General features: G+C 43.2%; 1 protein-coding gene across 2 annotated transcripts in view; it reads right to left on the reverse strand.

Moving 5' to 3' along the window:
- The window catches only part of LOC118388463 (plexin-A2-like), a 64,491-nt gene that overhangs the window by 26,079 nt on the left and 15,912 nt on the right, over nt 1-22,500 (reverse strand). The window contains exons 3-5 of one of the 2 annotated variants that reach the window (XM_035777565.2): nt 21,329-21,511; nt 13,786-13,920; nt 180-280 (exon numbers count right to left, since the gene is read on the reverse strand). In XM_035777565.2, the coding sequence (XP_035633458.2) occupies nt 180-280; nt 13,786-13,920; nt 21,329-21,511 (419 nt within the window). Of the gene's footprint in view, nt 1-179; nt 281-2,726; nt 2,869-13,785; nt 13,921-21,328; nt 21,512-22,500 lie in introns of those variants that run through there. The other variant, XM_035777566.2, reaches the window with a different exon arrangement.

Here is a 22,500-nt window from a genome sequence, read left to right on the forward strand (position 1 = left end):
ATTCTGCCCCTCCATACCAGCAGTGACAGACAGGCTGTTATCTGTGTGCTCTGTAGCATCATTTTGTATTTGAGGGCTTGTATGACCTCTTACTCCTTTTTTCTTGGGAAATTATGTGATTTGTGTTTTTTAAAAAAAGGTCATTGTGCCTTCTGAGAATAGTGTAGTAGTGGACTTACATGTTGAGCAGGACACACCAGCCGCAGTGAGGATCCTCAGAGCTCAGACACTCTCCGCAGGTCCCATACTGCTCACAGGCCTCCACTGGGACCTGGGTCACCTACAACACACCAGAGGAAGGCTCAGACGCTTAACATAGGCCATGGAACCTACAACATTCACATGAACAGCACATCATTTACAATTAGTGTAAAACATATTGCACTATATAACTGCTTCATTATTTGTTTAGCTGGATAATTGTGTGTGATACATTATGTAGTACAGTATGTAATGTATCCATTGAAATAGTGTCCCTGTTGACTTAGTAAACATGAGGAGGAAATGGGGAAAAGCCTGGTAGTATGTGAAATCTGATTTATTCCGTTAATTGATTGTGGGGCGTTCAGCACTAGGTTGAAGATGACAAAGTTAAGACAATATAATAATTCTACACGGCAGCTTTCAGAAATAAACAAATTAATTGGACCAGAATCATTGATAACTATTAGCATCGTTGCTAACAAGCAACACTGGTCTCAATTTTGCAAAGAGTTTTGGGATATTAGAATCATGTTGTCTTAACCTTTGTCATCTTCAACCTTCCTCAACAGAGGAAGTAGCTCTGGCAAACAGGCTAAGAAACGAGTTAAGCCACAGCAAAGATAAGCCTGATATCCATGGGTGTGCTCACAGCTTGGATCAGCCTACACACACAGATACACACACATATACACACACCGCCACCTCTCTGTGTGGACGCCAGGCAAAGCATACGCTCCCATTAGTCGCTGTGATAGACGTTGCTGTTGAGTGGGCAGCGCCAGCCCGTGCATACACAAACAGGTTGAAGCTTTGCTACTTTATACTTTGTTATTATTCTCCCCCTTGACGGACCATGCGAGTCATTTCCCGATGTAAGCAATCACAAATGAAGAGTGGATTATGGATTAGAGCGTCTCCGCTTCTCTTGATAGTGTAAATGGGTTCTCTCTCAGTTATGTTGGCAAAACAGATTATCTGCCGCTCTACGAAAAATCACTTTTTCTTTTTTTTAAGAAAAAGCTAAATTATTTTAGAAGGGATGGGGGGACAGGCTCTACGTCCAAATCTGACACAGAAAGAGTAATCCTCCCAACCAGCCCAACTCAGATTAGCCTCTCCAAAACTAGCTAAGAAGGGGAATGAGCAGACAGACAGATGGGTCTTGCTGTTACCGTGCCAACAGTATGCCTCTGGTGCTGCTCAGATTTAATGTTCAGCTCACATGTTGTGAGTTTATTTGTCCATCGAATTTTACCTGAGCATGCAGGCAAAGCTATGAATCACAATGAGATGACATTTGTCAGCAGACAACATTTTGTTTGAGGACCGCAATTTCCCACACATTTACAGCCCTAGAAATCCCTTGAAATGTAACTAATTAATTACCACACTAAAATGTGGCAGTCATTTGATGAAAGCTTCAGATTTTTCTCTTTATTAATTTATTTTATTGATAGGGCAGCACAAACCTACAGTACACGCTACATAGAGATGTGAGCAAGAGAATTATACCATAGATGGTTATAATTATGGTGTAATATGTTATTTTCAACAGTCGTAAACTCGAATCCACTCTGCAACTGTCAATTTTGGCTATTATGCAATCCTCGTCATCTTATATCATGCTCTTGGGGGAAGGGGTTCCAACCTGAGTTAAGTGCGCTAAATGGAACGTAATTCCCTTTTTATGCACTTTTTCTCTATTTGTATTCTGACCTTGAACTGAAGCATCAGAACAGATCATGGCAAACAGTGTTCTAGCTCCGTGGTCTTGGAATTATCTCCAGACAAGCTTGAAAGACTTGGATCTTGTTTCCTTGGAGGAGTTTAAAAGTTTGGTTGACTCAAATTTACATTTGCATTTGACATTTTAGGAATTTAGCAGACAGGTTAGGAGGTGTTGCGAGGGGTTGTGTGCTGTGGGATTATTTAAGATACTTGTTTCAGATGTTTTTGGAAGATGGACAGTGAGATGCGTGTTGCCACTTGGGTGTCAGAAGAGGGGAAGGAGAAAAGTAGTTTAGTGTCATCCACATAGCAATGATAGGCGAGACCATGTGAGGATTAGACAGAGCCGCGTGACTTGGTGTGTAGAGAAAAGAGGAGAGGGCCTGGAACTGAGCCCTGGGGGATACCAGTAGTGACAGTACGTGGTGCAGACACAGATCCTCTCCCCGTCACCTGGTAGGAGAGGCCTGCCAGGTAGGATGCAATCCAAGAGTGTACAGGGCCTGAGATGCCCAGCCCTGAGAGAGTGGAGGAGGATCTCATGGATCATGGTGTCGAAGGCAGCTAATAGATCTAGGAGGATGAGAACAGAAGAGAGAGTCAGCTTTGCAGTGCGGAGGGCCTCCATGTCACAGAGAAGAGCAATCTCGGTTGAGTGACACGTCTTGAAACCTGACTGGTTAGGGTCAAGAAGAGTTGGTCAGAGAAAGCACGTTCAAGTGTTTTGTAAAGAAAAGAAAGAAGGGATACCGTCGTTTTTTTATGTCAGAGGAGTATTGGTTTCTTGAAGAGGGGAGCAACTCAGGCCAATTTGAAGTCAGAGGGGACACAGTCAGTGGTCAAGGATGAGTTGAGATGGTCTGGAGAAGGATGAGAAGACGGGGTTGAGCAGGCACGTTGTCGGTAGGCCGGACCTCACTAGTCGCAGGATTTCATCTGGAGAGAGGGGAGAGAAAGAGGTCAAGACGTAGGGTAGTTCTCTATGAGTGGGACTAGTGGACTCAAGAGGCTGAGGGAATGAGTAGCAGATGTCATCAACGTTCTTTTCAAAGTGGTTGATGCAGAGAGAGAGGATGGAGGGGGAGGGGTGGAGGATTGAGGAGGGAAGAGGAGGTGGAAAAGAGCTTCCTAGGGTTAGAGGCAGAAGCTTGACATCTTGAGTGATAGAAAGTGGCTTACGCAGTGGAGACAGATAAAGAAAAGGTAGAGGAGGGAGTGGAAGGATGATAGGTCCTCCGGAAGTTTAGTTTCTCAATTTTCACTCAGTTGCCCGCAGCCCTGTTCTGTAAGCTCGCAATGAGTCCCTCAGCCACGGAGCAGGAGGGGAGGGCCGAGCTGGCCGGGATGAATGGGGATGTTCCGAGTCATAGGATGCGGAAAGGGAGGAGAGTAGGGTCGAAGAATCAGAATCAGGAGACAGGAGGGAGATGGATTTAGCAAAAGTGAGAGATGAAAGGATAGAAGAGGAACGAGTAGTGGGAGATGGAGAGCGAAGATCATGACCATCTGGGTAGGGGCTGAGTGGCTAGGGTTGGAGGAAAGCCACACAGAAAAGGAAACAAATTAGTCATCGGAGACCTGGAGGGGGGTTGCAGTGAGATTAGCAGGCAAACAGCCTCTAATAAAGATGAGATCAAGCGTATTACCTGCCTTGTGAGTGGGAGGGGACTGTGAAAGTGTGAGGTCAAAAGAGGCGAGGGGAAAGAGAGAGTTAGAAAGAAATTAATCAAAGACAGACGTTGGGAGGTTGAAGTTTCCAAGTACAAAGCCATCATCAGGAAATTAGCTTATCAAGTTCTCGAGCTCATTGAGGAACTCTCTATGGACACCTGGTGGGCAGTAGATGACAACAATTTTAAACTTGAGTGGCATGGAATTCAAATGAGGAGATGGACAAGTAAGAGAGGGAAAACATTTAAAATCTCTGCTTAGGAGAAATGAGTAGCCTGTGCCACCACCGCGACGACCAGATGCTCCCTTCTTTCTTTTCTCTCCAAAACTCTTGAACGTGCCGTCCTTGGCCAGCTCTCCCCTATCTCTCTCAGAATGACCTTCTTGATCCAAATCAGTCAGGTTTCAAGACTAGTCATTCAACTGAGACTGCTCTTCTCTGTATCACGGAGGCGCTCCGCACTGCTAAAGCTAACTCTCTCTCCTCTGCTCTCATCCTTCTAGACCTATCGGCTGCCTTCGATACTGTGAACCATCAGATCCTCCTCTCCACCCTCTCCGAGTTTGGCATCTCCGGCGCGGCCCATGCTTGGATTGCGTCCTACCTGACAGGTCGCTCCTACCAGGTGGCGTGGCGAGAATCTGTCTCCTCACCACGCGCTCTCACCACTGGTGTCCCCCAGGGCTCTGTTCTAGGCCCTCTCCTATTCTCGCTATACACCAAGTCACTTGGCTCTGTCATAACCTCACATGGTCTCTCCTATCATTGCTATGCAGACGACACACAATTAATCTTCTCCTTTCCCCCTTCTGATGACCAGGTGGCGAATCGCATCTCTGCATGTCTGGCAGACATATCAGTGTGGATGACGGATCACCACCTCAAGCTGAACCTCGGCAAGACGGAGCTGCTCTTCCTCCCGGGGAAGGACTGCCCGTTCCATGATCTCGCCATCACGGTTGACAACTCCATTGTGTCCTCCTCCCAGAGCGCTAAGAACCTTGGCGTGATCCTGGACAACACCCTGTCATTCTCAACTAACATCAAGGCGGTGGCCCGTTCCTGTAGGTTCATGCTCTACAACATCCGCAGAGTACGACCCTGCCTCACACAAGAAGCGGCGCAGGTCCTAATCCAGGCACTTGTCATCTCCCGTCTGGATTACTGCAACTCGCTGTTGGCTGGGCTCCCTGCCTGTGCCATTAAACCCCTACAACTCATCCAGAACGCCGCAGCCCGTCTGGTGTTCAACCTTCCCAAGTTCTCTCACGTCACCCCGCTCCTCCGCTCTCTCCACTGGCTTCCAGTTGAAGCTCGCATCCGCTACAAGACCATGGTGCTTGCCTACGGAGCTGTGAGGGGAACAGCACCTCAGTACCTCCAGGCTCTGATCAGGCCCTACACCCAAACAAGGGCACTGCGTTCATCCACCTCTGGCCTGCTCGCCTCCCTACCACTGAGGAAGTATAGTTCCCGCTCAGCCCAGTCAAAACTGTTCGCTGCTCTGGCCCCCAATGGTGGAACAAACTCCCTCACGACGCCAGGACAGCGGAGTCAATCACCACCTTCCGGAGACACCTGAAACCCCACCTCTTTAAGGAATACCTAGGATAGGATAAAGTAATCCTTCTCACCCCCCTTAAAAGATTTAGATGCACTATTGTAAAGTGGCTGTTCCACTGGATGTCATAAGGTGAATGCACCAATTTGTAAGTCGCTCTGGATAAGAGCGTCTGCTAAATGACTTAAATGTAATGTAAGTGTCTCTCGGACTATGAGAGAAAACGTAGACAGATGAAGAGAGAGCACCTGGAGTAGCAGTGTTCTCTGGGGTGATCCCTGTCTACGTCAGGGCCTAAAAGTCAAGGGACTGAAGAGCTGCATAGGCTGAGATGAACTCGGCGTTCTTGACCGTTCCAAACGTTGCCAGAGACCAGGAATTCCACATGGGTACACTAAATTAGAAGAGTTGCAGCCAAGGGATGGGAAGTGTCTGTGAAGCCTACAGTGAAAGGAGTGAACAGGTATAGAAAACACACATATACTGTAGTTGCCAATGCTACAAAAGAGCCAAATGAGATCTGAAAATAACTCGGTAAGATACGAAAGTGAGAGTGGTGTGGAGCAGAGTATGTGGGCGGAGTTGAGCAGTCCAGTGTTTCACTTCCTTTCCAACCACACCCCTAAAAAACACTCCTCTCTCAGAGGGGGAAAAACTGCTGCTCCAAATACGCTCCATTCATTCAAATTTCCAATTGAACCAACAACCATCTATTTTTGTTACTACCTGGAACTACCATTTGGTTTTGAAGTATTGGCACCAAATGTATTCCAATAAACAACATGAAGAGGTGAATGTGGGAAGGGTTCATCGTTCGTTTTAAATAGGCTACATGTTGTAATAAATAGCATGCAAACACTGAAAAAGACAGGCAGCGTAAGAAGGAACCGAAAATGCATTATTTAGGCTATTTAATTAACCTATTATTTCAATTATTTAAAAATGATAGCCTACAAAGAAATAAATTGTGAAGCATTTGCGAGTACGCCACACTAGGCTGCATACTAGGCTGGCAGGAACATTAAGCACTCAGCATTTAAACAAAATGTTGTTGTATTAAACAGTTATAGTCTATAAATTGTGCATATAGTCTGTGATTTACTTAGAATTAAATACCAATTTTCCGAAAAATACATTATTAGGCTCAGTCTACAGTGCTTTTGAATTCACTTTTATAAACACGAGTGCCCGGAGAGCAGGCCAGCAATGGAGAATACCCTCTCCGTGCTTGCATAGACACTGTGGATACTAAACACCCTTCAGGCCACTCTTGCCAGGCTGAGCAGGGATGCAGAGTTTTTTTTCTATAGGTAAGCCTAAATATTTTTGGGAAAAGAACCCTATCAAAATGAAAGCTCCTTGAAAGAGGTAATATGTCTGGCCTATTGGGCCAAAATCTATGATAGCCCGTTGTATAGATAATAGAACAAACATTAACAAAGCTTTTAAGAGATCAGATGTTTTGTTTAGAAATATTTTGCTACAATGACACACTTAGCTAGCTACCCATTTAATTTATTTATGTTAGTATGTGCACGTATTACACCTTCATGCTTTTGGGATATGTGTCTTTTCAGATTCCACAATTACATAGTTGTGGACACTACAGCACTCTCTTGCTGTTGGTCCTGCTCATCTTTTACAAAGCCTCTGACTCCAACGAAGTGGTCATTAGCTGTCAGGCTACTGTTGACCCCCCCATCTGGTGCTTTATCAAGACATGAAGTTGCAGCTGTTCTTCATTCACACAGGTGCTGGGTGGGTGAAGTGGGCTCACATGCACTGCTGTTGCCACAGCTCCCACAGGCTGTTATGCCATCAGAGCAGACCGATGTCAATGTTCTGCCACACGACCTACTGATGAGTAAGTAGCGTGATGACAACGTGATCAGCAAAGTCATCTTCTTTGTGGAGAGGGGGAGAAGACCATCCCGGAGAGAGCGTGCCCATGAGAGTGTTGAGGTTTTGTGTCTTCTCAGAAGTTGGGACAAGTTGACCATGAAGATGGGTGTACTGTACTGTACTGTATTTCGAAGAATGCGCTTACAAAGAGGAAAATGTATCTGTATGTGGTTCCAGCCTCCATGAAAGCAATGGTGTTGAAGCAACTTACTGTGTCTGGTGGGGTGGGTTCATATATTTTGTACAGTGCGTGAATGCAGAGTTGGATGGTGAGACGTGCATTGCATGACGTGCAATTTTGTGCCGTTCCTATCAGAATAAATCTACATGACTGGTGCTACATGTTGGAGTTCCGTGTCGATGACTGATTGTACACAACGCAAGAAGAGTCCTGTTACATGTACATGAATGTATAGTTAAAGTGACTATGCATATAAGATAAACAGGGAGTAGCAGAAGCGTAAAAAGAGGGGTTGGCGGGTGGTGGGACACAATGCAAATAGTCCGGGTAGCCATTTGATTACCTGTTCAGGAGCCTTATGGCTTGGGGGTAAAAACTGTTCAGAAGCCTTTTTGTCCTAGACTTGGCACTCCGGTACTGCTTGCCATGCGGTAGTAGAGAGAACAGTCTATGACTGGGGTGGCTGGGGTCTTTGACAATTTTCAGGGCCTTCCTCTGACACCGCATGGTGTAGAGGTCCTGGATGGCAGGGAGCTTTGCCCCAGTGATGTACTGGCCCATACGCACTACGCTCTGTAGTACCTTGCAGTCGGAGGCCGAGCAATTGCCGTACCAGGCAGTGATGCAAGTAGTCAGGATGCTCTCGATGTTGCAGCTGTAGAACCTTTTGAGGATCTGAGGACCCATGCCAAATCCTTTTAGTTTCCTGAGGGGGAATAGGCTTTGTCGTGCCCTCTTCACAACTGTCTTGGTGTGTTTGGACCAATCTAGTTTGTTATTGATGTGGACACCAAGGAACTTGAATCTCTCAACCTGCTCCACTACAGCCCCATCGATGAAAATGGGGACGTGCTCGGTGCTCCTTTTCCTGTAGTCCACAATCATCTCCTTAGTCTTGGTTACGTTGAGGGATAGGTTGTTATTCTGGCACCACCCTGCCAGGTCTCTGACCTCCTCCCTATAGGCTGTCTCATCGTTGCCATACTGCTTGTTTTGTGCGTGATTTCCTGCAAGACAGGATTGTCAGTGTTCTGCCATGGCCATCAAAGAGCCCCGGATCTCAATCCCATTGAGCGCGTCTGGGACCTGTTGGATTGGAGGGTGAGGGCTAGGGCCATTCCCCCCAGAAATGTCCGGAAACTTGCAGGTGCCTTGGTGGAAGAGTGGGGTAACATCTCACAGCAAGAACTGGCAAATCTGGTGCAGTCCATGAGGAGGAGATGCACTGCAGTAATTAATGCAGCTGGTGGCCACACCATATACTGACTGTTACTTTTGATTTTGACCCCCCCTTTGTTCAGGGACACATTATTCCATTTCTGTTAGTCACATGTCCGTGGAACTTGTTCAGTTTATGTCTCCGTGGCAGTATTTTGTTATGTTCATACAAATATTTACACATGTTAAGTTTGCTGAAAATAAACGCAGTTGACAGTGAGAGGACATTTCTTATTTTGCTGAGTTTATATACATATACAACGATACCGTACACCGTATTTATAGAGATAATTTAAGATAAATCTACAGAAAACCCTATTGAATGAAAACCACGAGAAAATCTGTTGGCCAGCAAGTAGGAGGGTTTTCAGCAGTTTAATGAAATGTATTCAGTGCGCGAAGGTAACCACACCTGCAGAGCGCGTTATGTGACTGAATAAGGTAAGTCTGAATTTCAATACTGAAAAGTGCATAGGAAATGCCTACATTTCCTAAGTCTGAATCGGTCCTTACAGCGATGCTAGGCACATGTAATGCCTATGAAAGTAAGGCTTATCGTATCAGCCTACTATCACTACCACTTTCATTCAGATTTATCTGTAATTTAACATGTTTTCAGATTATAGAGATTTGTGTTCTCTTCAATGAAAACACACTAAAAGCACAACAGTGCTTTGTCTGCAATAATGTGATTTCTCCTTTAAAAGTTGTCTCTATTAATTACTGTTAAATGTAAATGCAGCTGACCATATCTGTCAACCATCAGCTTATTATCTGACCCAACCATCAGCTTATTATCTGACCCATCGATCTGCTGGGTGCAGGTGGGTGGGAGAACAAAGGGCCCTGATGGACATGGCTAGAGGTTTATCTCCTCTCCTCCCTGACCTGTTGTTTTCACAGCTGCTGACCCCTTGACAGGGATAACAAAAGGTCTAATGATGGGTTAGGTGAAAGCCCAGACAGAGACTGATAACCCTCCCTGTCCAAACAAACTCACACAAAAAAAAGACCAGCGAGCTCAACAAATAGCATAGATCTGAAGCATTTTCTCCTCTGCATTTAGCCCTTGACAAGACGGGTCATGGGTGCCTCTATAGCAGGGGTCTCCAACCCTGTTCCTGGAGAGCTACCCTCCTGTAGGTTTCGATTGAACCCCAGTTGTAACTAACCTGATTCATCTCATCAATCAGCTAATTAATAGAATAATGATCACTAGATTAGGGTTGAAGAAAACACCTACAGGATGTTAGCTCTCCAGGAACAGGGTTGGAGAGCCCTGGTCTTTAAGCACTACAGTCAGCCTATAATGTTTAATGACTATGTGTACTGTATGTGCATGATAATGTGACATTTCACCTGGGTTATAGCTATTGCCTTCAGGTTGGTTATACTGATCAAGAGGAGAATTCATTATCTAATGTTTCCCCCCCAAAAATGTACTTTTGAAAATTAAGTTACACACAAAACAAGCAAATGTGAAACCGGGGGATGAGGATTTCACATTTTACAGCATAGCACTTTGAGAGATTGCCTTATAGCCAATACAGGTTGTATTCCCTCTGAGTGATTAACTGTAATAACACTTTGTCATGCCCTGACCTTAGTTAGCTCTAACCACTAGGCAGTGTAGCCTAGTGGTTAGAGCGTTGGACTAGTAACCGGAAGGTTGCGAGTTCAAACCCCCGAGCTGACAAGGTACAAATCTGTTGTTCTGCCCCTGAACAGGCAGTTAACCCACTGTTCCCAGGTCGTCATTGAAAATAAGAATATGTTCTTAACTGACTTGCCTGGTTAAATAAAGGTAAAATTTTAAAAAATAATAATAATCTTTGTCTTCTTTATTATTTTGGTTAGGTCAGGGTGTGAAGAGTGTGGTATGTGCGTTTTTGTCCTGTCTAGGGTTTTTTGTATATCTATGGGGTTTGGTACATCTAGGTATATGTAGGTCTATGGTGGCCTGAATTGGTTCCCAGTCAGAGACAGCTGTTTATCGTTGTCTCTGATTGGGGATCCTATTTAGGTTCCCATTTTCCATTATGGTTTTGTGGGTTATTGTCTATGGTTTGTTGCATGTCAGCACTCGTTATATGTAGCGTTACGGTTGTTGTTTTGTATAGTTTAGTTCAGTGTTCTCTTTCATTAACGAGGAATGTATTCATATCACGCTGTGCCTTGGTCTCCTCGTTATGACGAACGTGACACGCTTGTTATGGTGCAGCTTTAAACCTCTGGCCCCATGATGTAGACCAGGGATGGGCAATTGGTGGCCTGCTGGCTGACCAATTTTTATATATATATATATATATATATATATATATATATACAGTTGAAGTCGGAAGTTTACATACACTTAGGTTGGAGTCATTAAAACTCGTTTTTCAACCACTCCACAAATTGCTGGTTAACAAACAAGTTTTGGCAAGTCGGTTAGGACATCTACTTTGTGCATGACACAAGTAATTTTTCCAACAATTGTTTACAGACAGATTATTTCACCTAAAGTTCACTGTATGACAATTCCAGTGGGTCAGAAGTTTACATACACAAAGTTGACTGGGCCTTTAAACAGCTTGGAAAATTCCAGAAAATGATGTCAATTAGCCTATCAGAAGCTTCTAAAGCCATGACATCATCTGAGTCAATTGGAGGTGTACCTGTGGATGTATTTCCAGGTCTACCTTCAAACTCAGTGCCTCTTTACTTGACATCATGGGAAAATCAAAAGAAATCAGACAAGACCAAGAAAATACTAATTGAGTGTATGTAAACTTCTGACCCACTGGGAATGTGATGAAGGAAATTAAAGCTGATATAAATCATTCTCTCTACTATTATTCTGACATTTCACATTCTTAAAACAAAGTGGTGATCCTAACTGACCTAAGACAGGGAATTTTTACTAGGATTAAATGTCAGGAATTATGAAAAGCTGAGTTTAAATGTATTTGGCCAATGTTTATGTAAACTTCTGACTTCAACTGTATGTATATATTAATCATCAGTTATCATATTAAAAACTGCCAACATTTGCCTCCAACCTGTTGGGTACTAACTTCTAAACTTGAAATATCCCTATTCATGTTACCATATTATAACTGAGGGTATGGAAATGTACTGAATGAGAAAGTTTAGATTCTGTCAGAACATGTTATTGTTAAATATCAGGTATCCTATGGAGAGGAGAAGGGCCAGTCTGGTTTCTGTCAACAGATAAGGTAGGACAGCCGTGAGTCGGGGAGGAGTGAGAAATTTGGGCAGAGGTCAGGTCAGATGAAGTGAGACAGAACAGTCACCACTAAAGTCCTGTCTAGCAATAGAGATGTATTGGCTGTCCAGATGTGCAAGGAGGAGACTCAGCATAAGAGGAAGGTATATGTGCTTGTGTAAACATGTCTGTCTTGTACAGCTGTGTGACCCAGTGTGTGAATAAACTTGGTTTGAGTTTTACTAGTCATCCGTGAGTTTTACTCTGGCAAAATTAGTAGAATTGCAGGAAATTAACTTTAGAACAAAAATGTGTTTTCTCTTTGCTGTTACGAAAGGGGCACCTAAAATGTTTTGCACGCGAAGTGGGGATGCCTCTGCGGCCCCTCATGAGTTCTGTTTTTTTGTGGCCACCACCCCCATCAAAGTTGCCCATCCCTGATGTAGACCATTACAATTCAATAGAGAGTGTTTCTGTTTGGACAATACACGTGAAGCAGGGATAGATCTTTCAATAAATAATCAACCAGAGGACATTAAACAGAAACTATTACACTCACACACTCACTCCATTCCTCTCCACTCTGCATCATCATGCTTGCCCTGTCTGCTGCGCTGCGCTCGGCAGGAGAAAGAGAGGCTCATTGTTATTCTGCGAAGGTCGCCTGATCTCAGCCAAATCTATCTGTGCCTCGCTCTTGATTCCACATCATTTCTCTATTGTTTGGCTCAGAGAAATCCCCAAATCTCCCTACTCTGGCATCGGCTGAAAAAGCAGGAAATCTGAGAGAGCAGCCCAGCAAGCTCCTCTCCTCCTGGAATTCCTCTCTAAAGCTCTAGGAAGGCCTGATTGAAATGAGAGGGAGAAAGTATTTTCACCTTCCTGGTTCTTAAGGGCCAAAAGCCACAAGCAGTCGGTTTGGTTCCAATATTAGGAGAGAGAGAGTGCATGGCCATGGCCTGGTTTGTTGGTTACATGCGTCCATGTTCTCATAATACAGTCAAAATGAGGAGACTATCTCCTTGAAGGGAGAATATGTCTCTCCTTGAACAACCAAGGCTCATCAATAAGTGATGTCTTGTCTCTTCCTGACCATCACACTCCAGGAAGTGCTGCCTTGATTTGTATCAAGAGACACTTCTGTACAATGCCTGTGCCCGTTTCTCTCTCCTTTCTTAAAAACCTTATTTGAGCCTTCACATGACGTTTATAGGATATTTCCAGACACATTTAACTAATTTATGCTGCCTGTATTGTCCAAACACCCTCTGCCTCCTTGTCCTTCAGTTTAGTTTAAAAATACATTCCAACAGTCGGGAGACAAGTGAGTGTAACAATGATAGCAGGGCTTTTGGTCGCACTGAAATCTAATCCCATTACACAGTGCCATGTGACTGAGCCTGAATAATCACTTGAGTTAAAAGTGATTACCACTGTTCCCTCTTATCTCGCAATGAGTCCAGAGGACTTCAGCCAACAACAAGTGCTCTGCTAGCTGATGTGATGCTTGTCCAACTGGAGAACACCATATGACACCTACAAATCAAGGAAATGTCTCTAATGGTTTTCTATGGAGTGTGTGTAGCATAGTTTAAGATGCATGGAAGTTGTATGGTTTTCTATGGGATGTGTGTAGCTAGTATAACATGCATGTTAGTCTAGAGGTTTTCTATTGGATGCGTGAGGCATGTATGATGCATGTTAGTCGTAGTCGGTGCACATGGGTGAGTAATTAGAGCATGTGTCCTTCTGTCTGAACATGCCCTGCATATCTTACCCACAACCCCAACATGGAGTTTACATATAATATGAGAGATACATTAAACAAAGTAGTACCACGATGTGTGAAGGAGAGCACAATTTCAAATATTTCTGATATTTGCTCGAGTTCCAATGAATCTTTACTTTTTCGATTATTGTGGTAATATTGTGATATTATACACATAACCCTCAGCCCAAATAATGTTGGCTAGTCATAAATGAATTTATTGTTATTTTCATCACAACTCTAAACCCATGAAGTACATACATCATTGCATTCATATTCACAGGAAAGGATCTTGTTAACTTATAAACATTTCTGTTACAGTAGGGAATGGGAGATTCCTCACCTGATTGTCAGACATGATGTAGAGAGAGTTGCGGTCCAGAGAGAAGGCCATGTCTCGGAGGATAGGACCACCTTCTGTCATCACGGTCAGGGTCTCATACTGCCCCCCGCCCTCAGGAGACCCATCCACTCGGACCTGGAGGACAGAGAGACAGACATAGGGCTGGTCTATTACATCTGTATGCTTGACAATAAAACAGTGACGGTTTTGACCAAACAAACCTATGGAGTACTGTACTCTTAGCTCAGCTTTGTAATGTTTGTCCCTACTCCAGGATTAGTTCATTATGTTACCGGTGATGGCATGTTTCTGGCTGGTTTTCAATTAAACCAGACTAAAGATTAATTTAACTTTGGCACAACTTCAAACCACCATCTTTTGGGGTGCATTAAAATCATGTTTGTGGATAGGCACACACATACAAACAGAGAATTGGATTCCCTTCCCCAACCCCTTTCTGTCCATTTTCATCAATACACATGTTCCACATTAGTAGGTGATGTCAGAAATCTGAATGACTTCATACAGTAACAGTAGATTATTATCACATCTGAAAATGTAAATTGATATACCCTGAGTCTTAAAAGACAACAATAAGTTGGACAACTGAGAAAAAATATCCTCATTAGCTATACTATCTGCAGTCTAATGGTTGCTTAGAATTCAGCATGATAATATCAACTGGCTGATTAAACCTATGTAACTGCTGTGAAGTGGAAATGCTTTCTCATATTAAGAAGATACTCATCTAAATACAGAATGACAGGAGACTTTGCAGAGGGTTAGACAATTAGGGGGCAGATGTAAGAAGCCCATAATAAACTACATATCCTCCATTCTGGTTATCTGGACAGTACAAATCTGCAGCACCAAGATCAGGTTGGACTGCAGCAAATCTCCCTGCATGCCAGACCAGTGCACACAGCCACTGGCAGGCCCACAACACTCTCTCAATAGACACAGCAGGAATCAATAGAAACTGATTACATGATTGGATCCCCTGGGCTCAAAAACAGCACCAATTAATCAACCCTTCCACCTTCCATTCAGCAGCCCTCTCCTAAAGGTTGGGGTCCCCACCATAAAGATAGAGGACTATAGAGAAAAACACCTCATGGACTGAGATGGGAGAATCCTACCGGCGAAATATCTTCTGTGACAAAGAGACCAAAGCCTGGCAAGCAGCCCCAGCGCTGCAGTCATTTAGGGACACGGTCAGGGGATTCTATCAGAAGGACCATTAGGATCACAGTGTCTACTCTGCTCCGTTTGTCATTTAACCAGCTCTGTCCACCATTGATTTGACACTGTCATCCCCCTAACCAGTCACTCAATAGAAAGTTGTATCCAGTAAAGCCTCTGTAACTCTTCATCTATTTCGTGGTTCCCTGCCCCCTCATCCTCTGTCTCTCTTACCACAATCCCACGCAAGGTGGAGTCAGCTTTCATTCCATTTCACACACTCTCTATTTCATTCACAGAAACCAGCGCTTGTATGAGTTCCACTTGCAAAACCTGATTGGAAAATAAAACCGAAATTGCCCAGAGAGATATTGTGCCAGCGGTATTAAGCTGGGCATTAGGAAGTTGACCAGGAGCAACCACAGTGAACAAGGTCCAATTTATTATCTCAGAGGAAATAGTGACTATTTGACTGGCCCAGAGTTTGCTTTCAGTCCATTTATACATGAGTTTATAATCTAAAACAGGGTTGTTTGGGCTTTGGCCCTGTGGGACTACATCAGGTCCTCAATCTCTCTTAAGCCTCACAGTTCGTAATGAGAGGAGGACCGTTTAATTGGTTTTATAATGAGCCTGCTGGTAGCTGCTGAGATGTGCACAGTATCTGGAAGCTGTCCTAGTTCAGCCAGAGTTTCTGGTAGAAGTAATGTACATGATGAAAAGTGGCTAGTTTACAAAGATCAACTCATGCTTGCTACCCCATCAACCTTAGCCATGTAATAATGAAAATGTTTTGTAAATGAGTAGGAAACATCATTCAAGGTCCAGAACATATGAACAAAAAAACCCACAAATAAAGTAATTTCATGGCTCCTAGAGTATGTGCACAAAATATTTTTTCTCTTCCTTCGTAGGCAGTCTGTTTTCCTGAATAGGAAGGTTACTAATGCTTTGGCTAAATTCCCTTTTCTAATCTAGTGTTTCTGTTGTCTTTCTTTAAATGTCCAAACTGTAACCTAACGTTACAAGAGGAAATACAATGGTGTCTTTTTCCCCGAAACTGACAGGGGGAGTTCTGTAGCACCAAGATCATCTTAAAGGCCAACATTGGATACAAACAAGAAAATAAAATAACCTGACAAATACGTTTTAGAATGTCATATGACCCCATATACTCTTAGTAATGAATTAATACAATGCTCTTTTAGCATGGCTTGCTGCATCTCTCAGTGGTAGCGTGTTGTGATTCCATCCTTTAAAGAGATTCTCCGGTACTTTTGTATAATTTTTAGCCAGTAGTTCTGAAAGTAGCATTCATGAGCCAAAGTTGGTCCCGAAATTTGCATAATGCATCACATACAGTACCAGTCAAAAGTTTGGACACCTACTCATTCAAGGGTTTTTCTTTATTTTTACTATGTTCTACACATATGGCATCATGTAGTAACCAAAAAAGGTGTTAAACAAATCAAAATATATTTTATATTTGAGATTCTTCAAAGTAGCCACCCTATGCCTTGATGACAGTTTTGCACACTCTTTGTATTCTCTCAACCAGCTTCATGAGGTAGTCACCTGGAATGCATTTCAATGAACAGGTGTGCCTTGTTAAAAGTTATTTTGTGGAATTTATTTCCTTCTTAATGCGTTTGAGCCAATCAGTTGTGTTGTGACAAGGTAGGAGTGGAATACAGAAGATAGCACTATTTGGTAAAATACCAAGTCCATATTATGGCAAGAACAGCTCAAATAAGGACAGAAAAATGACAGTCCATCATTACTTTAAGACATGAAGGTAAGTCAATGTGGAAAATTTCAAGAACTTTGAAAGTTTGTTCAAGTGCAGTCACAAAAACCATCAAGCACTATGATAAAACGGTCTCTCACGAGGACCGCCACATGAAAGGAAGACCCAGAGTTACCTCTGCTGCAGACGATAAGTTCATTAGAGTTAACTACACCTCAGATTGCAGCCCAAATAAATGCTTCACAGAGTTCAAGTAACAGACGCATCTCAACATCACTGTTCAGAGGAGACTGCATGAATCAGACCTTCATGGTCGAATTGCTGCAAAGAAACCACTACTAAAGGACACCAATAAGAAGAAAAGACTTGCTTGGGCAAAGAAACACAAGCAATGGACATTAGACCGGTGGAAATCTGTCCGTTGGTCTGATGAGTCCAAATTTGAGATTTTGGTTCCAACCGTTGTGTCTTTGTGAGACGCAGAGTAGGTGAACGTATGATCTCCGCATGTGTGGTTCCCACCGTGAAGCGTGGAGGAGGAGGTGTGATGGGGTGGGGGTGCTTTGCTGGTGACACTGTCTGTGATTTATTTAGAATTCAAAATATACTAAACCAGCATGGCTACCATAGCATTCTGCAGTGATACACCATCCCATCTGGTTTGCACTTAGTGGTACTATCATTTGTTTTTCAACAGGACAATGACCCAAAACACACCTCTGGGCTGTGTAAGGGCTATTTTACCAAAAAGGAGAGTGATGGATTGCTGCATCAGATGACCTGGCCTCCCCAATCCCCCAACCTCAACCAAATTGAGATGGTTTGGGATGAGTCGGACCGCAGAGTAAAGTAAAGGGTAGTTTGAAAGTTGCCAGACAGCTTCCCGGACCCACATCACAACATGTTCTTACATTTCTCTCCCTTTAAATATTGCCATATGGAATTGATTATGAGATTATTGTGATCAATGAAGCAATTTGGGAGGGTTCTAAAAGAGGTAAACATTACTGTACATAAATGTTCCTTCTAGCTTTCCATTTCCCTGGAAGTTGGTAAGAAAGATGATCAGTTCACAGTACATGTATTTGGCCTGCCAATCCCACTAAATGTGACCAGATGTGACTAGCATGGGCGAAGTGTGTTAAGTCTATCTATCATAGCATATGGATAATAGACTTGGAGCACTCTTCAGCTAGTCTATCCATTTTAGTCTAGTATCATTACAGTCTCCCTTATTCCTTTGCCCCAGATACAGTATGGTAGAAAGGACACTCTAGCAACAAAGATTCATAACATTTTCAAACATAACGTCTTTCTAAGAGAATAAAAATACAATGACATAAGGCCAGTACATCTGGCAGCCTTCAGGGTTGAGTGGCTGTGTGTTTGGGCAGATTCTAACTGACAGACATGGACATTGATTAGCCCATATCCATCATGACTTTGCCTGAATGCTGATGAAGTGTGTGTCTGTCCTGCGAAGACAGGATGGTGCTGCAGTGCCTAATGAAAGGGGGACGTGTTTAGTGAGAGCCAAATAGGTGGATGTCTGTATTACACCCCTGCACTAATCAGTCAGGCATGACATCACTGCTCCTAAGTGAGCTGTATTGATTCCTCGCATAGAACAAGCTGTATGTTAGCAAATGCTATTACCAAACATGATTAATACTATGATGAATGCACTCTAAGTGTGTGTGTGTGTGTGTGTGTGTGTGTGTGTGTGTGTGTGTGTGTGTGTGTGTGTGTGTGTGTGTGTGTGTGTGTGTGTGTGTGTGTGTGTGTGTGTGTGTGTGTGTGTGTGTGTGTGTGTGTGTGTGTGTGTGTGTGTTCGTCTGATAAAGAAAATAAAAACATACAGCAGTGTTGGCCCAAAGGAATAGGACATTCTCTAAATCCCTGAAGTTAACATTGTACAGTATGCCTAGCTTCCAAGGCCCCATACCACAGTTTCTACTATGTAACCAGAGACTCCTCTAACTCACCTCAGGTGAGGTGACAGGTGATGGCGCCGATGGGTAGGGCTGCTGTCTTATCGGCCCTCAACTAATCATACGTATTTTGATTGTTTTTTTGCGTTGTTCGTAATTTGTTTTGTACATAATGTTGCTGCTCCCATCTCCTATGACCGAAAAGAGCTTCTAAACATCAGAACTGGGATTGCTCAGCTCAAACTGGACAAAGAGTTGTTCTTGGAGATTCGCTGGAGAAGGAAACAGAGATTGAGACAAAAGAGGACCAGGACCCTGTGAGAACCAGGTGATGAGTGGCTAATCTGCCCTTGCCCTCCATTCTGCTAGCTAATGTTCAAGAGGTAGAAAATAAATCGGATGAACTGAAAGCACGTATATCCTACCAACAGGACATTAAAAACTGTAATATTTTAAGCTTCACCGAGTCGTGGATGAACGACGACATTAAGAACATAGAGCTGGTAGGTTATACACTCTGTTGGAAAGACAGAACAGCAGCCTCTGGTAAGACATGGGGCGGGGCCTATGCATTTATGTAAGCAACAGTTGCTGCACGATATCTAAGGAAGTCTCAAAGTTTTGCTCGCCCGAGTTTGAGTATCTTATGATAAGCTGTAGACCACACTATTTACCCAGAGAGTTTTCATCTGTATTTTTCGTAGCTGTCTTACATACCACCACAGAGCAAGGTTGGAACTAAAACTGCACTCAATGAGCTGTATTCCGCCTTAAGCAAACAGGAAAACGCTCACCCAGAGGCGGCGCTCCAAGTGGCCGGTGACTTTAACGCAGGGAAACTTAAATCAGTTTTACCGAATTTCTGTCAACATGTTAAATGGGCAACCAGAGGGAAAAAATCTACACCACCTCTACTCCACACACAGACGCAAACAAAGCTCTCCCTCGCCCTCCATTTGGCAAATCTGACCATAACTCTATCCTCCTGATTCCTGCTTACAAATAAAAATGTAAGCAGGAAGCACCAGTGACTCGGTCTATAAAAAAGTGGCCAGATGAAGCAGATGCTAAACTACAGGACTGTTTTGCCAGCACAGAATGGAATATGTTACGGGATTCGTCCGATGTCATTGAGGAGTACACCACATCAGTCACTGGCTTTATCAATAAGTGCATCGAGGACGTTGTCACCACAGTGACTGTACGTACATACCCCAAACAGAAGCCATGGATTACAGGCAACATTCGCACTGAGCTAAAGGGTAGAGCTGCCGCTTTGTGTGTGTGTGTGTGTGTGTGTGTGTGTGTGTGTGTGTGTGTGTGTGTGTGTGTGTGTGTGTTAGCGTGTGTGTGTGTGTTTATGTGTGTGTGCGTGCAGGTGTTGAAAAGCTTGAATCGTTTAGATATACTTTCGAGAGTCCTCAGTTGGAAATTGCCTACTTTCTGCACACGGTTAGTGTGAACCGGAGTGACTTGACACAACGCTGGCCAAACAAGATGTATCTACAAACAAAACGGAGTTAAATGGTTCCAGTCTCCCATGAAATGTTCATCCATGTATATGGGTAAGAGTAGCTACATTTTCAGATTTAAGTTTCTAATTTAGTCAGAAAGTAATTTTTATTGCAAAGCGAATGTTAGCTTGCTGGCTCGTTAGCTAATGTTACGTGTATGATCTATGCAGTAATATTATTAGAATCAGAAATCCATTTGCATTGCTAGTTGTAGCCTATTGTTAGTTATCTAACATTGAACCTAGTTTGTTAGCTTTAGCTACCTGCAGATTCCTAGTACAGCTATGAAATTGTTTGTATTGATAGTAGTATGAGTTTGGATTATGCTGGTTCATTGTTTAGCTAGCTAGCTACCTAGCTCGCTACATGTCTAAAAAAAAGAGTCCACTTCGTCCGGATAATTACATGACCCATCTAATTAGCCAGGTGTGTCTGGGGGTGATTACGGCCATCTATTGTATTTCATGAAGAATAGTGACCCATCAACTTAGCTAGATGTGGCTGTGGGGAGTTTGCATTTCCTTCACATGACCCATCAATTTAGACAAGTGTGTCAAGTAAGCGTCATCTAATAATTATAAAATAGTTCTAAATTATTTTCAGCAAAAGACATGACAAAAACACACTTTTTTAACTATAGTGAATACTACAGTATTTAATTTGCATATACCCTGCCCATTCCCCTCCTCCATATGCCAATTTGTGCAACCCATAAGTGAGAAACCTACAGTACATGCCATGTGTAGACCATATATTGTATTATAGAAAAGAGCAGAAGCTCTGAACTATCCGTTCAGACCTATCTACCTACAGGTTATGGAAAATGTGCTCTTTTAGTATTTCTCAATTAGGTTTCCTCAAGGAAAAAACCTCCACTGCTAGGCCAAAGATAATAAAACAAAAACACTATAGTAAATATTACAGTCCACAAAAACACTACAGTATACTACAATCCGTAAAAACACTACAATAATTGCTATAGTATATACTACAATTTGAATTTACTACAGTAGTTGTACTATAGTTAACTGTAAATACTATAGTATAGTCTGTGAAATACTACAGTATTTACTGTAGTGAAAAAACACAACAGTGAATACTAGTATTTATACCATAGTATATTATAATATATTTCATGCGGGTGTGGAGAAAGAATCGCCCATGCTCACCTTCTTTAGTCTGCCACTCCTGGTTCCGATAAAGGCCACGCTGTAGCCATTATAGACGTAGGAGATGACAGAGGTCAGCCTGTCTCTGGTCTCAGTATACACCGTCAGGCCAGCTACCAGCTGGGAGCCCCCAAGGGGCTGGTTGATATCCAGCCCACAGAAGTGATCATCGATAGGCACAGGCTGCAGAGAGAGATGGGGGAAGACAGGGAGAGATGGGTGAGACAGAGAGCAAGAGAATGAGAGTAAGAAATCTCAAAAAGACTGCTGTAAAAATCCTTACATATTTGCTACACACAATTACCATGGTTTTCAAGGCCGCAACTTCAAAAGTTATTGGGGCTGTTACATTTGTAAACAATGCCAGGACAGTGTGTTTGTTGAGCAGTTTAATTGCTCATGGCAAACAGGAGAACACCATGTGTTTTGTTACGGTTTCTGTGATTTAAATCGCTTGATCTGACATCACACAAATACACAGTCCCAGAGATGTCAGGTTTTGATTTAGCATCAGAGAGGCTCGCATGCTAAGCAGTCCTGTTACATCTAGCACAACCCACCTCAAACATCCACTAATGGCCTGTCAGACGGAATAGAAATCTCGCTTTTTAGGGCCACACATTTGTACTTTCATTTCCTGCACCTCTCAAGAGTATCTATTCTGTTTTCTTCTGCACTGGAACAGATGGATGACATGGGTAAGAGGCAGTATATGACTATTAGCAAAATAGGATGGAGGCAATGGTGGAATCAAAGTGGTTGGGTGAGAGTTGCTGAAATAACAACCTTGATGGATGTCCTTGTTAGCGTTTTCTGAACACTGACAGCCGCATATCATACAGAGTTACAGTCACAAATGGAAAGAGAGAGAGAGCCTGAGCCTCTAAATGGAATCAAAGCGACATACAAAACTCCTCTGATTAGCATTGTACATTCATCTCCCCCACTTATTCTGCTGCTCTTTTGGAATATAGAAACGGTGAATGGGATTCTTCAGCAGGATTCTGGCTACTGTTAGTGTAATCAAGGCTGTGGGGTAATCAAAGCTTCAAAAATGACATTCTCTAACCTGTCAGCTCCACTGTCTGAATAATGTGTATGTATGCCACATCAGAGGAGCCAATGCTGGTTGGCCCCAGGCTAGCTGGATGTTAATGAAGGGACTGGATGCA

Source organism: Oncorhynchus keta, chromosome 10 (assembly GCF_023373465.1).
Source record: "Oncorhynchus keta strain PuntledgeMale-10-30-2019 chromosome 10, Oket_V2, whole genome shotgun sequence".
Classification (NCBI taxonomy): domain Eukaryota; kingdom Metazoa; phylum Chordata; class Actinopteri; order Salmoniformes; family Salmonidae; genus Oncorhynchus; species Oncorhynchus keta.